This window comes from Telmatherina bonti, assembly GCF_933228915.1.
Source record: "Telmatherina bonti genome assembly, chromosome: 5".
Taxonomy (NCBI): domain Eukaryota; kingdom Metazoa; phylum Chordata; class Actinopteri; order Atheriniformes; family Telmatherinidae; genus Telmatherina; species Telmatherina bonti.
This window is the reverse complement of record NC_136623.1, coordinates 25,788,853-25,802,488: the sequence shown is the minus strand read 5'-3', so window position 1 is coordinate 25,802,488 and position 13,636 is coordinate 25,788,853. Positions and strand designations below refer to the sequence as shown.

The 13,636-nt window shown below is 38.6% G+C and overlaps 2 protein-coding genes across 4 annotated transcripts in view; both read right to left on the bottom strand.

The window, feature by feature from the left end:
* The window catches only part of LOC306756077 (transmembrane protein 65-like), a 32,460-nt gene extending 27,285 nt beyond the window's left edge, over positions 1-5,175 (bottom strand). Inside the window, exons 1-2 of the mRNA XM_079240726.1 lie at positions 5,005-5,175; positions 4,381-4,709 (exon numbers count right to left, since the gene is read on the bottom strand). Of these exons, the coding sequence (XP_079096852.1) occupies positions 4,381-4,675 (295 nt within the window). The 5' untranslated portion in view covers positions 4,676-4,709; positions 5,005-5,175. The remainder of the gene's footprint in view (positions 1-4,380; positions 4,710-5,004) is intronic.
* A 4,555-nt stretch (positions 5,176-9,730) lies between these two features.
* Positions 9,731-13,636, bottom strand: part of LOC306756041 (protein MTSS 1-like) — a 55,782-nt gene continuing 51,876 nt past the window's right edge. For all 3 annotated transcript variants that reach the window (XM_079240663.1, XM_079240665.1, XM_079240664.1), the window contains 2 exons: positions 13,305-13,589; positions 9,731-12,992 (listed from right to left, as the gene is read on the bottom strand). In XM_079240663.1, the coding sequence (XP_079096789.1) occupies positions 12,538-12,992; positions 13,305-13,589 (740 nt within the window). In that variant the 3' untranslated portion in view covers positions 9,731-12,537. The remainder of the gene's footprint in view (positions 12,993-13,304; positions 13,590-13,636) is intronic.

Sequence of the window (13,636 nt, the reverse complement as noted above, 5' to 3'; positions counted from 1 at the left end):
AGCAGAGGAGAGGCACATACTAGTTATTCTCCCAGTTTCAATATTGTTGTTTGTGATAGTTTCAAACTTCCACAAATTTAAGTTTGTATTTCTAGCACAGACAGACACAGCAATACTCACTGAACAAAACAAACATGCCAGAACTGAAAGACTATTTGCCTTTAAGACTTGATATTTGATAAAACGTCTCAGATCAAGGTTTTCTAGTTTCAGTATAAAACAAGTGTAATGCTTCGCTTGTGTGTGTGAAAGACTCAACAAAAAGGCTCATGTGGGACTAATAATGCTTTGCACAACATTAATCTTGCTGAATGTTTGTGGCTTGCAGGCGATGGCTCTTGGCATATACTCAGAATGCAATCAGCCACATTTGACAGGAAGGTAATGCTGGTCTATTAGGATCAAGCCGATGAAATTCATTATTCATATTCTGATACAGATAGGTATATTTATTATGCAATAACATGAAGGTAGCCGCAAGTAGAGGAGAGGTAGGAGAGTTCATATCATTGGATAGGCTATCTGAATTTCTGTAAACAATTTAGTCCATCAAACTCAAGGATAGACAAACAGATAAAACATAAAAAAGTCTCATCATCATCATCATCACAACCATCATCTGTATAGTCACTGTTTTCTAAGCTACAACACAGCCATGTTTGCCATTATAACCACAGAAAACAGCAGCAACATAACTGGACATTTCACTGTCTGTGAACGAGGACATGGAGGACAGTGGCTGCTATTCCACAATCAGTAATGTGAAAAATCAATACAGTTACATCCTTCCCTCCCCAGTTGCATTTTGTTTCTATGCTGCCACTTAGAGACTAGATTCTGATGCCTGCAAAGAGAAAAGGATGGACTCTCCTGCATTAGGACTGCACATTCCCTTCATCGCTGTTGCTGTATTCTACACAAGCCCAAATGTCACGTCATGAGATGAGTGATGTCAGGTAAGGCATATTGATCCATGTCAAGTTATAATTGCTTAAAGCAGGAAAAAAAAAAAGAACATTTTCCAAGAATAATACACAGGAAAAGACTGCTAAAAAGGATTTGCAACAGTGGTGTTTGAAACACAAGATTTGTGCCTTTTGCTTGTGGACAATAAAAATGAACAGAAAACAGGGAATGCCAACCAAAGTAAAGCCACATGAGTTGTAGAGAAATATTTTAGCTTCAGAAAGAATTACATTCAACACTATTTCATCTGCAGTGTTTTGCAGATGGAGCCACACCATGAGGCAATAATACAAACTGTTATCTATCATTGCTAGCATCGCATTCAAATATCACATTACTGATCTGTGCCTGAGCCCTCTGAAGAGTATCATCTCATGATATGATGAGTAATTTGATGGGGAAATGTGTGTTCAACTGCATAATCTAAAATCACTTCAGAAGAGTAGTCAAAGTGCTCACCTGCTTTTGTGTTTGTGGTTTAAACTAGTCATGAAGACTGCATACCACTGAAACCTTATGCTTTAAAATTATTACACTTAATTTGCAATTGCACAACGACGTTTCACATCACAAGAAAAATCAAACACTGCAATGTTTTCTTCCAATGTGGTACAGCTGCTTTGGCAAACTGAAAGTTAAGAGTAAAACAGCAGTGTGACTTAAATCAAGCTCAAGTTTTTTCATTTCATTACCTTTTCCTTTCCCTCTAATGTCCTGTGGTTGTTATACTGCTCACTGTTTTCATTCACCTGCAAAAACACACACTTCCACACTATCCGTCATCCTTCCAAGTGTCATTTGTCTCCTACTCTGTCACTGGCTCACTCTGTCCGTTTCCAGGCTCCAAAGATCTTCACCTTCAAAGATTCTCCTTCTTCAGGGACTAGTTTATCCATGAAACTCCTTAAACAATTCTCCAAGTCATCCTTTTAGCATTTAGTTCCACTTTTTGCTGCACTGAAAGCAAACACATCTTAAACCGCTAACATCCAAACATAATAAAATGTTAATGTCAACTGAGGCTGTGATCTCTCCGCACATCGTTGCTACTACCTACTCCAAGCTTTACCTCAGGCTGGCCAACTCCGGTCCTCAAGAGCCACAGTCCTGGAAGTGTTGGGAGTTTTTTCTGCTGCAACACACCTGATAAACATCAGACTTAATTAGCAGACTTGCGCAGAGCTGGACATCAAACTCTGCTAAACAAGTCTGCTAATTACCATTGATGTGTATCAGGTGTGTTGCAGCAGGGAAACTCTCAACACTGCAGCTCTGGAGGACCAGAGTTGGCCACCCCTGCTTTACCCACTGTGCAGCGTTTCAGACTATTCATAGCAGTCGATGCATATATGTTCAACATTCAGCACTCTGTTGCTAAATGCTCCGAAGGAGTCTCGTGGAGAATAAGAGCTAAGTTAGCAAAAAGAAAAAAAGATCAGGACTTGATGGATAGAAAGGCATTAAATGAATGCATGGATCTCTAAATGCTATTGGTGGGCAGTTAGGGAATATTTTACTTTAAAATATAGCTGTAGCTATCTTGTAGAGTGACCCCAAGAAGCAAATCATTTGCTCATCACATGAGATCGGAGTAAACAAAGATCTCCTGAAAGCATTTCTGCCACAGTGCTGCAGGAACAAAGTCACACAACTTTATTTGTGTCCATGATCCTAACTCTTACAGCAGCTGTACATAAGCTTCTAATCTTAAAACAACATACCGTGTTAAGTTGTTGAATATTGTATATAAGTTAACAAAAATGAAACAGAAAGCCATCAAAAAAGAAATTATGTTCAATAATCTTTAATTAATCAGTCTGTAGAAGAATATAAAGGATGACTGCTGGCTGGAGTGGTTCAGATAGGCTCATGCGCTGTAAAACCTCTTCCTCATCACTCATGCCGTTTCTCACAGCTCTGCTCCGTTCTCCTCTACATTTATTGACTTTTTTCTCTCTTCATGAGGCGGATCCTCTGTGCCTTCCTCCTTTTATTTCTCATATATTCCTGGTTTAATACAGACCCTGAATATGTCAGGAATTATTCCTGGTGTAATGCAAAAAGTAAAAGTATAGAAAACAATAACAAAAAACTAGGTAATTGTCTTTGTGAACTGTATTCATTCTTCTTGCTTTGGGTAACTGAACCCCATTAAATCAACTTTTTTGCTCCAGAGATGACAAATCACCAGTCCACTACTTGGACAAGACTCTTGCCCACAACTAGTCTGAACTTTCCAATGAACCAAACCTTCAATTCACTGGACTGTGAAAACGAATCAAAGCAGAGGGAAAGAAGCCTGTATCCTCAGAGATAGCACCAAATACTAATTCAGTGTCCTGGTGGTCCAACAGATAGACACAGCACCCATCCATCATCTATACCCACTTTATCTTACAGAGAGGGACGGGGGTGCTGCAGTCAAACCAAGCTGACACTTGGAAAGTGGTCAGGTACATCCTGAGGAGGCTGTCAGTCCATAACAAACGTGCACACACACATGTAACCTAGCATACATGTATGGGGAAGAAACTATATAGTAAGAACAGTTGTACCATCCTGTTAAAATACATACAACAGGCTTATAAACAGAGCAAAGAGAGGTGGATATATGTAAAACTGGGGCATCCGCATCCATATGTTTAATATAGAAATATTCCAAAGTTCTTGGTTCAGAGGACTTTAAATGTTACAGAACTGTTATGAACTATCAATACGGTCAGCCCAACGCTCGGGCTCAGGTTCATGGCAGCTCTCTGGGATTTAGCATTTCTTATAACAGATTTACAACATAATTTTCTAAAGACTTCTAACCAGAGTTTTCCAACTGTCTGAAGTCTACTAGATCTCTATTCTACTTCAAATTATTAGAATTAAAATATTTACACAACATTACCTTCAATGTCACTCAAACGCCCTGGATTACTTCACTCTATGACATTATGCTCTTTCATGCTTGGACACTGGAACTGTAAACTTTGTTTTGTGTTTAGTTTTTTAATCCCAGAGCTACTTGTAATCATGTCAGTGTATTCAGTATTAGAGTGTTTAGTGTGTTGTTTCATCTGTTTGATGCTAAAACTACAATACTGATATCCTGTGGAGGCTTCATGTTGTAGGGATTTCCAAATCCAGTCCTGGAGGGTTCGTATCCAGCAGGTATTGAATGTTTCCCTGCAGCAACACACCTGGTTCAAATGAATGGATCATTAACAAGCTTGTGCAGAACTTGACAACAAGCAGTGGAGATCACTTTAATTTGAGTAGGGAAACATTAAATACCTGCAGGACACATTTGGAGATGCTGCTGTAGCCTATTGTAGGCTGTATTACAGTACATGACAACACAAAGGGACAAAAATCCAGCATCCTGATGCAAACTTTCCCCAGCATGTTTGGTTAAACACCGCGTACCTTGAGCGATGGCTATTGACTCGAACTTGTGGAGCTCTCGTAGCAGACAGGTGCGCTCAGACGGATGGAGGCTATAAATAAACTCCTTGGCTCCACGGGGTGAGTTGAGGGGCTCCACGGGCTCCTTAAGGGGGTGTGTGCCCAGGTTACACCGCTGCACCAGCATGAAGAACGGTGGCTCCGAGGCGAATGCTACAGCGGGTGTTTGGTGGTTTCTGAGTCCGGCTCTGGCCAGCCCACTCCCGGCTGTCAGAGACAAGGCAGGCCGCAGGACTCTTTGCAAGCAGGGCAGCATCTCAGGGATGGAAGTGGAGCAAAACACCAGAAACCTGATGGAGAACAGCGGGCGACAAAATGCTTGGCTATCACCGGTGTAAGGCTGCGCTCTCCTAAACCACAAGACAGCACTCTTTATTTGAAAATTTTATGGCAATTTGAATTAATCGCTGCACAAAGGTCGCGGCACACACACATCCTCTATCTAACACTAAAACACAAATCTGACAACATGAACAATAATTACAAACACACATCTAGGTGAATGGCCTTTTTGGGTCGGATACAAACAACCATTAAAAACGTGTCCGGACACATTAAAACTGTAACTTGACTTATCGGACGCACCTCAGTCGATGCTCCGTTGTCCCGTCCGACAAGCTCCAACTGAAGCCTCGAGAATGCCGCAGCTGCTCCGGCTCATACGCCTCCGCTCACGCGCTCGGACAGTTTACAAACAGTCGCGCTGAAACCTTAAACATTTAACTGGTTCGTGTAATTCTGTAAGGAGGGGGGAAATCACATTTTTACGATGGTTTGTCGGGTTTGGTGTAACCTCTAGCTGACAGGATGGCGAGAAGCGGGTGGGAGGGCTCTTAAGCGAACAGCTACCCGAAAATATTTTCCAATAGCAGCGCTGCTTCCCTCCGTGCGTAGCTCTGACGGCACCGCCAGACGTACGCACATCATATACAACTACATAGACAGTTGTGTTAGTGCTAACACGTCTGCCATGACGACACAAATATACCAGTTAGACCCTTTATACTCCAGCTCTCTTTATAAAGCGTGTTTTCTTTTGACATAGTTTATTCGCGTTTGTATTTTTCAGGCATTTCTACAAGTAAATCACGTGACTAACATTGGGAGGAGATGGGTTTGTAAATCACATCCTGTCACTTGCTCAGATGAATGACTGCCGGCAGACTCAGACGGGATCAGACTTTTCTTGCAGCTATGGGGTTCCGTTTGTGTAAAAAAAAAAAGTATATGTAATATGTGTACATGTTGTTGGTTTATGTTGTTCCAATGTGTCTTTGGTACATGTCTATGGCCTAATGTTTTTGACAAGTGTTGTTGCTTTGTGTATGTGTCAATATTGCGTATGTATTTCTTGCATATGTACATGTTGTACATGTACATGTTGTATATGTACATGTATCTGTTGCATATCTATTTATTGCACATATAAATGTTGGATGATGTAAATGTTGTACATGTATGTTGTTGCATTTGTGTTTGCTGCATATGTAGACTTCGTATTTCGCTGCACGTCTTTACCTTCTGATTGGCTAATGTCGTTGCTTTCTGTTGTTGGTTTATGTCGTTGGTCTCTGCCGTTGTTGCCTTTGTCACAAATAAATGCTGAAATAGGCCATGTCTGGTCTAAGTGTTTATTAGACATTACAAAAAATGTTAGAATTTTAAGAAATACATATTTTTAAAAGCTTTCAAAATATCTCCAACTGGTTCCAACTTTATTGGGACAGCAGGGGGCGTATTTGCTCAATGAACGCTAATCTTTATTTCTTCAATGAGGGTTATTTTATTATTTAAATTGAGAATATTAACGTATTCTTTGAAGATATTGTCACATTTCAAATTATCACAATGCTATTTGTGCCTTTATTCACAGGCTCTGAGGACTCACTACAAAGTTTTGCATCCCTAAAAGTGGAAATCATTGCCTAAAATGTTGGGTTGATCTATCTACTTTGATAACTTTTGATACAGTGCATTCACGTTTTACAGATAACACACATTTTACATTTACATTTTGCTGTATATATATATATATATATATATATATATATATATATATATATATATATATATGATATGAAATATATTCATATATATTCATATGTGTTGATATGTATATTGTTATAAAATCACAATCGTTTGTTTTATCCTGACCTGAAATTTTATGTTTTGTTCACCCCATCAGTAAATAGTTTTACTCTGTTCACAATGTTCACATTGACAACTCAGATTTCTTTTTTTTTTTTAATTAAATATATTTTATGTCAGTTTTCTGGTTCAGTCTTGCAGGTGATGGTAAAAAAAAAAAAAACCGTGTTAGATGTTCTTCCCAAGACTAAACAAATGTAAATACTTTGGGGGATGTATCTTAACTTGCATTTGTGTTAAAGAGGTCCCCCCCCCTATTATGTTTATATCTGAATGTGAACTTTGTGTTAATGTGTAATAAAGATATTTGTCTTTTCTGTGCTGAAGATGTATCTTTTTGTACTGTGTGGCAGAGTTTAAATATAAAATCTTTAATGTTTTCAGTTACATGAGCAATTTGGACTTAAAATGTAGGCTTCTGTAATTTTGTCATTTAAAGATAATAAGGGAATTGAAGGGGACATTTACTTTGTGCGTATAGTGGCCTCGGCCGTCATGCTGCTGTAAAACGTGAATGCATTGTATCAAAAGTTATCAAAGTAGATAGATCAACCCAACATTTTAGGCAATGATTTCCACTTTTGGGGATGCAAAACTTTGCAGTGAGTCCTCAGAGCCTGTGAATAAAGGCACAAATAGCATTGTGATAATTTGAAATGTGACAATATCTTCAAAGAATACGTTAATATTCTCAATTTAAATAATAAAATAACCCTCATTGAAGAAATAAAGATTAGCGTTCATTGAGCAAATACGCCCCCTGCTGTCCCAATAAAGTTGGAACCAGTTGAACGACAGAATAATCCGGTGGCCCAGACACTCGCTAGCATGCAGAGTAGTCCGAGTCCAGCCAATGCGGCCGCACAATCATACACAGTAAATAACCCAAACTCCAAGAAGATATTTTTAGATATTTTTTTTAGGTTATTAAAATTAAAAATAGCCAACATCATTATCCCGGCGCTATTTGCATTAGGACCCCTTTGCTGTCCGAATTACCGCCTGAAGGGAAAAAAATGCTATAATGGAGATATTTTGAAAGCTTTTAAAAATATGTATTTCTTAAAATTCTAACATTTTTTGTAATGTCTAATAAACACTTAGACCAGACATGGCCTATTTCAGCATTTATTTGTGACAAAGGCAACAACGGCAGAGACCAACGACATAAACCAACAACAGAAAGCAACGACATTAGCCAATCAGAAGGTAAAGACGTGCAGCGAAATACGAAGTCTACATATGCAGCAAACACAAATGCAACAACATACATGTACAACATTTACATCATCCAACATTTATATGTGCAATAAATAGATATGCAACAGATACATGTACATATACAACATGTACATGTACAACATGTACATATGCAAGAAATACATACGCAATATTGACACATACACAAAGCAACAACACTTGTCAAAAACATTAGGCCATAGACATGTACCAAAGACACATTGGAACAACATAAACCAACAACATGTACACATATTACATATACTTTTTTTTGACACAAACGGAACCCCATAACTGTGTGTACTACCAGCTGGGTGTGTGTCCACTCCTTATGCTGCTATGCACGTGGGGTGTTTGAATCATTTGACTAGATCCATGTCCACACCCAAAGGAATATGACACCTAATGGGAGTTATTTGTTTTGAGAAAGACTGGACTGGTGTTGCCTTTACTCCCAGTCTAAGTGCTTTGTGTGTGTGTGTGTGTGAGAGAGAGAGAGCGAGAGACTGGCCGTTTAATTAATTAGGAGTGTTTTCAGGCGTTTCATGATGGCATGGATAAAGAGTAAAGCTTGTTTTTTTTGTTTGTTTTTTTTAATGGAAAGGATAAAATCAAGTCGGGAATGGTGTTTTATCAACAGCGACCCCTGGTGGCTGCTATCAAACTTTGGGCTTTATTTCCATTCTTTCAAGGAATGCTTTATTTATAGCAAATCACCATTTCAGATTCAATGTTAAACATTTGTTAATAAATCTGATCCACAAATTAGTATATGATCCCCAAATGCAGAATGACTTATGAACAGTCTTTCACAACTGTCTGATAAAAATATTAGAAAAAATTACCAAGAATGACCATTATTGGTGATGATACTGGTGTAAAACCGTAGATGGTTATTTATTCAAATGCGGATGCAGGGGCATTGGGTTTGGGGACCTTACTTGGACAAAAATGTTCAAATTCTAAATAAAATGACATTTTTAGACTACTTAATCTGTTGAACAAAGTGAAATAAAGCAATTACATGCACGAGTCTAAATAAGTAAAAGTCGGGTTCCTTTGAATTCCACTGATGCTAAAAGAGCAGCCTATAAAGTGGCTCACAAAGCCTTACATCATTTGGAAAGATTTTTTTTTACTTCATATGCAGCCTAAAATAACTGTACAATACATTGTAGAACACTTTACCTCAGTTGATAAAGACACGTCACAAAATTTTAACCTCCCATTTTCTCTTTTAGCTTATTGAATTTTACAAGGTCTGTGTGTATGCAAAACTAGGGTATATAGTTGTTTTATGAAATTACAAGACACAAGAAAGTCATGTGCAACGATCAGTTTATGAATATAAATTGTGATTGCTGGAAATATTTTGCCACAGTATACACTGGGAGGCTTGAGCATCATTTGAGGTTTGTGTTTGTGTCCTGCTAACAGAGGTTTTGATGACAACACAGTAGAAACAGAGAGAGAAAGCGTACAACAAATTTCTCTAATCAGCATAATAACCCTTTTCTTTTTGTCCCACACTCAAACCCAGGTATACACATCGGAGGACAACATACGGTTCAGAGTCTCGCCCAAGGACACTTAAGCATGTATACAAGGGAAGCCTGGCATCAATCTACCAACCTTCTGGTTGAAATATGATTGTTCTTCCTTCTGAGCTACTGGCGTGCTACATACGCGTTGACTGCATGTCTGCACTTGATAATGAATGTAACCAGCCTACCTGTCAATGACTTTACATTGTTGTGGAAACATTCAGCATACTACATATTATTTTCTCACCTTGACATCTCTTTCCAGCCTAAAGGAAAATAACATTTATCATCATTAGGAAAGTAATCATGTCAATCAGTTGACACTTTTATAGACATACTGATCACACTCTTGACAATTCAAGAAACCAGTCCAGGCTAAATGAATATGTTTTTCTTTTATTATACTGCTAAAGCAATCAGGACACAAAAATAACACTTTTTACCTCCGAAAACAAACAGCATCATAGTCTAAATTATACATTGACAGAGAGAGAGAGAGAGAGAGAGAGAGATCAACTCTCTTGTAGAAGAAATAAGCTAAAAACTAAACTAGAAAACAACTTCACAAACTATACACTTCTTATTCATAAGATATACTGACATTTGGCAATATATAATATATATTTATGCTAACAATTTAAATATAGGAATTTTATGTTAATATACCTTTTTGTCATGTGGACAGAAAAAAAAAATCAAGAGAAAACGTTTAAGCTCAAAGAAAAAACAGTTTGGATGTTGCACTTAGTTGTAGCGAAGATAGCTCCATCTATCATCTTTTTCATGTTGGTTTTTATTTTTTTGGGTCAGCTTAGTCTCAGTTTACTCACTTAAAAACAAACACACAGGCAGAAAAATCATCTTTAAACATGAAAAAAAAAAAATTGTTGCCATTCAGAAAAAAAACACATTTTTGTTAGTGAACTAAAACTTAAGTGTGATCAGCTCAATATCCCAAAATGTGGACTCGTAACACTGATACAAGTCAACAATCAAACTTAGATTAAAGGGCCTGCTTCTGTACCTGCATACATGTAAATTAACATTAACAATATCTGCAACTGTAAGAAATTAAGAGGCTCATAGTGGGACAGGTAGATAATCACACTATTATTGAGATATTTTATAAGTAAAAAAATAGATAAGCTGGAAGTATTATGAGATTTAAACACTGACAAAGAAAATAAATTAAAAACGTGAGTTCTTGGACTAACTATTACCACTAAATATTTACACCGTCATAAATCTTGCAGTAGCCACAGTCTCACAGTGCTTAAACTGAAATGCAAACTAAATGCAGACTATCGGTAAGTGACACACCAACCGATTTAGCTTATTGTCAACGCTGCTGTTTGAGATTGAGCCTCATATCCAAAAATACCTCTGCCCAGATGTACAAATGTATAGTTTTTTAAACATACTTTGATACAGTGGATTTTGATGAAACCTTCTAGTTTTTAAAGTGAAACTATCTGTTCAAATTGAGCTTGTCAACTTTGATAGTATTACAAAAGATGTGAGCAAAATGGAAGAGACAGTGGTAAAAATATAATTGATAATGAGAGTACTAATAAGAAATAAAGTTTAAACAGAAATGATAACTTTTAACTGAGAACTTTAACATCAAAAAATAGTTTTCCTCATCTTCTACAAAATGCTTAATAACAAATTATTGAGTATGGAAATGGTGCAGCCATTCTTTGACATTAGTGGTGCTATGAGCGATTCATATTCAGCAAGTTGAAAAATACAGTAAATGACAAAAAAAAGGCTCATTTCTATGATCAGAAACCACTGAAAAAGTTTTACAAAACTCAGCCTGTAGACTGCAAAAATGGGTTGCACAGTAAAAAAAAAAAGACAAAAAAAAAAAAGGAAAATTAAACCAATTCACATTAATATACAGTAAAGGATTATGCTCATTACACCCTATGAAGCGATATAAAAGAATGAGTTTGGTTGTCTCCAGAGCAAGGAGAAATGCTGCAAAGATCCAAAGAATGAGAAGCACCAACATACTTATTATCAAGTGAGGTGTGCAAAATTATTTACAATTATTTAATTAGTCTAAATAATAAACTTAGTAAAGCGATCACTACACAGCTCACAATTTCTATCAGTTTCACCTCTGATCACAATACACTGTAGTCTTGAACAAGTCTGATGTGGGTGAAACTCACACTGCAGGACAAAATCATCTCCTCTGCCTTGGAGTTGCTCTTTGTGTTGGTCACATTTTGGCACATGTGGCTCTGTGAACTGACACATACTGTACCGAGGCCTCTAAATAAGACGTTTGTACAGTTCAGAGGTTGCATGCAACCAACATTCCCCGTCTGGGATCAATACTTCCTGGAAAAGCAACACATGGCTCTCTTGGTGCTGTGTAGGGCTTTAAGTGGATTTTGCTCAGTCACCGGGCAGTTCCAATGCTTTTTTTTTTTTTTTTTTTTAACCATGATGATACACAAACCCCAGAAACACAGAGTGGTTCATTACGTCTGAGAGGAAGCAGTCACATCATCATTGTCCAGCCTGGTTATGGGATGTAAATGTGAATTATTTCTCTTCTGCCCACATAAAGACTTAAATATAACTGCATGTCATAGCTCTGCTCAGTCATGTTTCCTTTTTTATTAACAAAATAACAAACACATTTTTTTTTAAAATGCCACTATATATGTTGGCCCATATCTGCAGAAAGATCTGCACTTTGGTGCTTTGGCTATAATCCTCAGTTTGGGGCCCTGTGTAAGATGTGAAGTCTAGTCTCAATGCTCACTGAAGTTGGACATTCAGCCTGTACAGGGATCACCACAAGGGGGCTCCTGAGCCATTTCTGGTCTCCGCCTGTATTTCTGTGAAGTTGGCTTTACATGTCTGAGGATCATGTTAAATTTGAAGCTGCACATTTGATCAGTGTTGTATCCATGTACTGCAAATTTCCTGTTAATGCAAACTGATTTTCTGATGACAACACAGTAGAAACAGAGAGAGAAAGCGTACAACAAATTTCTCTAATCAGCATAATAACCCTTTTCTTTTTGGACATTGCACTGCATTAAGCAAAATCTTTCTCTAAAGCTTTTGACCTAATTCACAAATACTTTGCAGGGGAAGCCCCACCTCTATCACAATAGGTCGGATGTTTTTCTTTTGACCTTCGCCTGCGAACGTGGCGATGCAATCAAGCGATGCGTGGCGCGGAACGGTCGTTGGTTAGGGTTCTTTTGAGCTTGACTCCTTTGCGGATGGCCACCAGCATGTTTCCTTCCTCTTGTTCTCTGGCCTCCTCTCCTCCTCCCTGAAGCTGCTGGGTCAGCAGGTTAGGCAGGGGTACAGTGGGGGGGTTGGTGGATGCCTGACCACTCCAGGACACTACAGGCAGCGTGCCTGCCTCCTCAGGTCCTGCAGACGTAGGAGAATCTGGGCTTTCCTCTCCTCTTCCCATGTCCTCTGCAGTCTTGCTCCCGTTAATGGCTCCTGGCCCATCGGGCACCGTGGGGATTTTTACAGGCACGACAGGAGTGCGGATGGGAATAGGGCCTGAACCCACCGAGCCACACCGACGAGCAGAAGGTTTTGAAGAGGGAGTACGACGGATTGTGGCGACCCCAGGGGTGACAATAACTGGACCATGGCCTACAGAATGGGAGCAGAGGCATTATGGAAGCTGGATTTAAGATAAAACATCTGATGTGAATAAGAACTTGTAGTGATAAAAAATACAAAGGCTGAGAAAATTATATTTCATACAACTTTTGTTACTGATGTGTGAAACAGTGAATGGAAAGAAAAAAAAATCACAATGAGAACTCTTCAACTGAAATAATATTCCGATTAAAAAGTATTTTCTTGTATTAAATTCTAATGATTCCCTGAGCATCCAAAAGGCAAAATGTATTTATTCATTTACATCAGTTTAAGTTTCTGATGTGACAGTGCTGTTTGTACCTGGAGTTGTAGGATATGGCCCAGTGGGAGCTGACTGATAAGTTCCTGTGTGGATTGGTGTGGAGGGATAGCCCCCCCCATGGTAGTGCCCTTGTCCTGGATAAGGAGCCTGTGTGCTGGGCAGACCTGCTGTGGAGGCTGGCCGTTTGGTTTGGAACATGCGTCTGTAGGACTGACTGATGTCACTGTTTCTGGGGATGGTGGAGGACTTGTCAAAGTCAGGCTGCTGTTGCTGCTGCTCGGGTTCTTGGTCTCCAGCCATGGAGAAATAGTCGAAGTCTGATACTATACAAAAAATATGTAAGGCGTTTCAAAAATGATGAAAGAGTAAA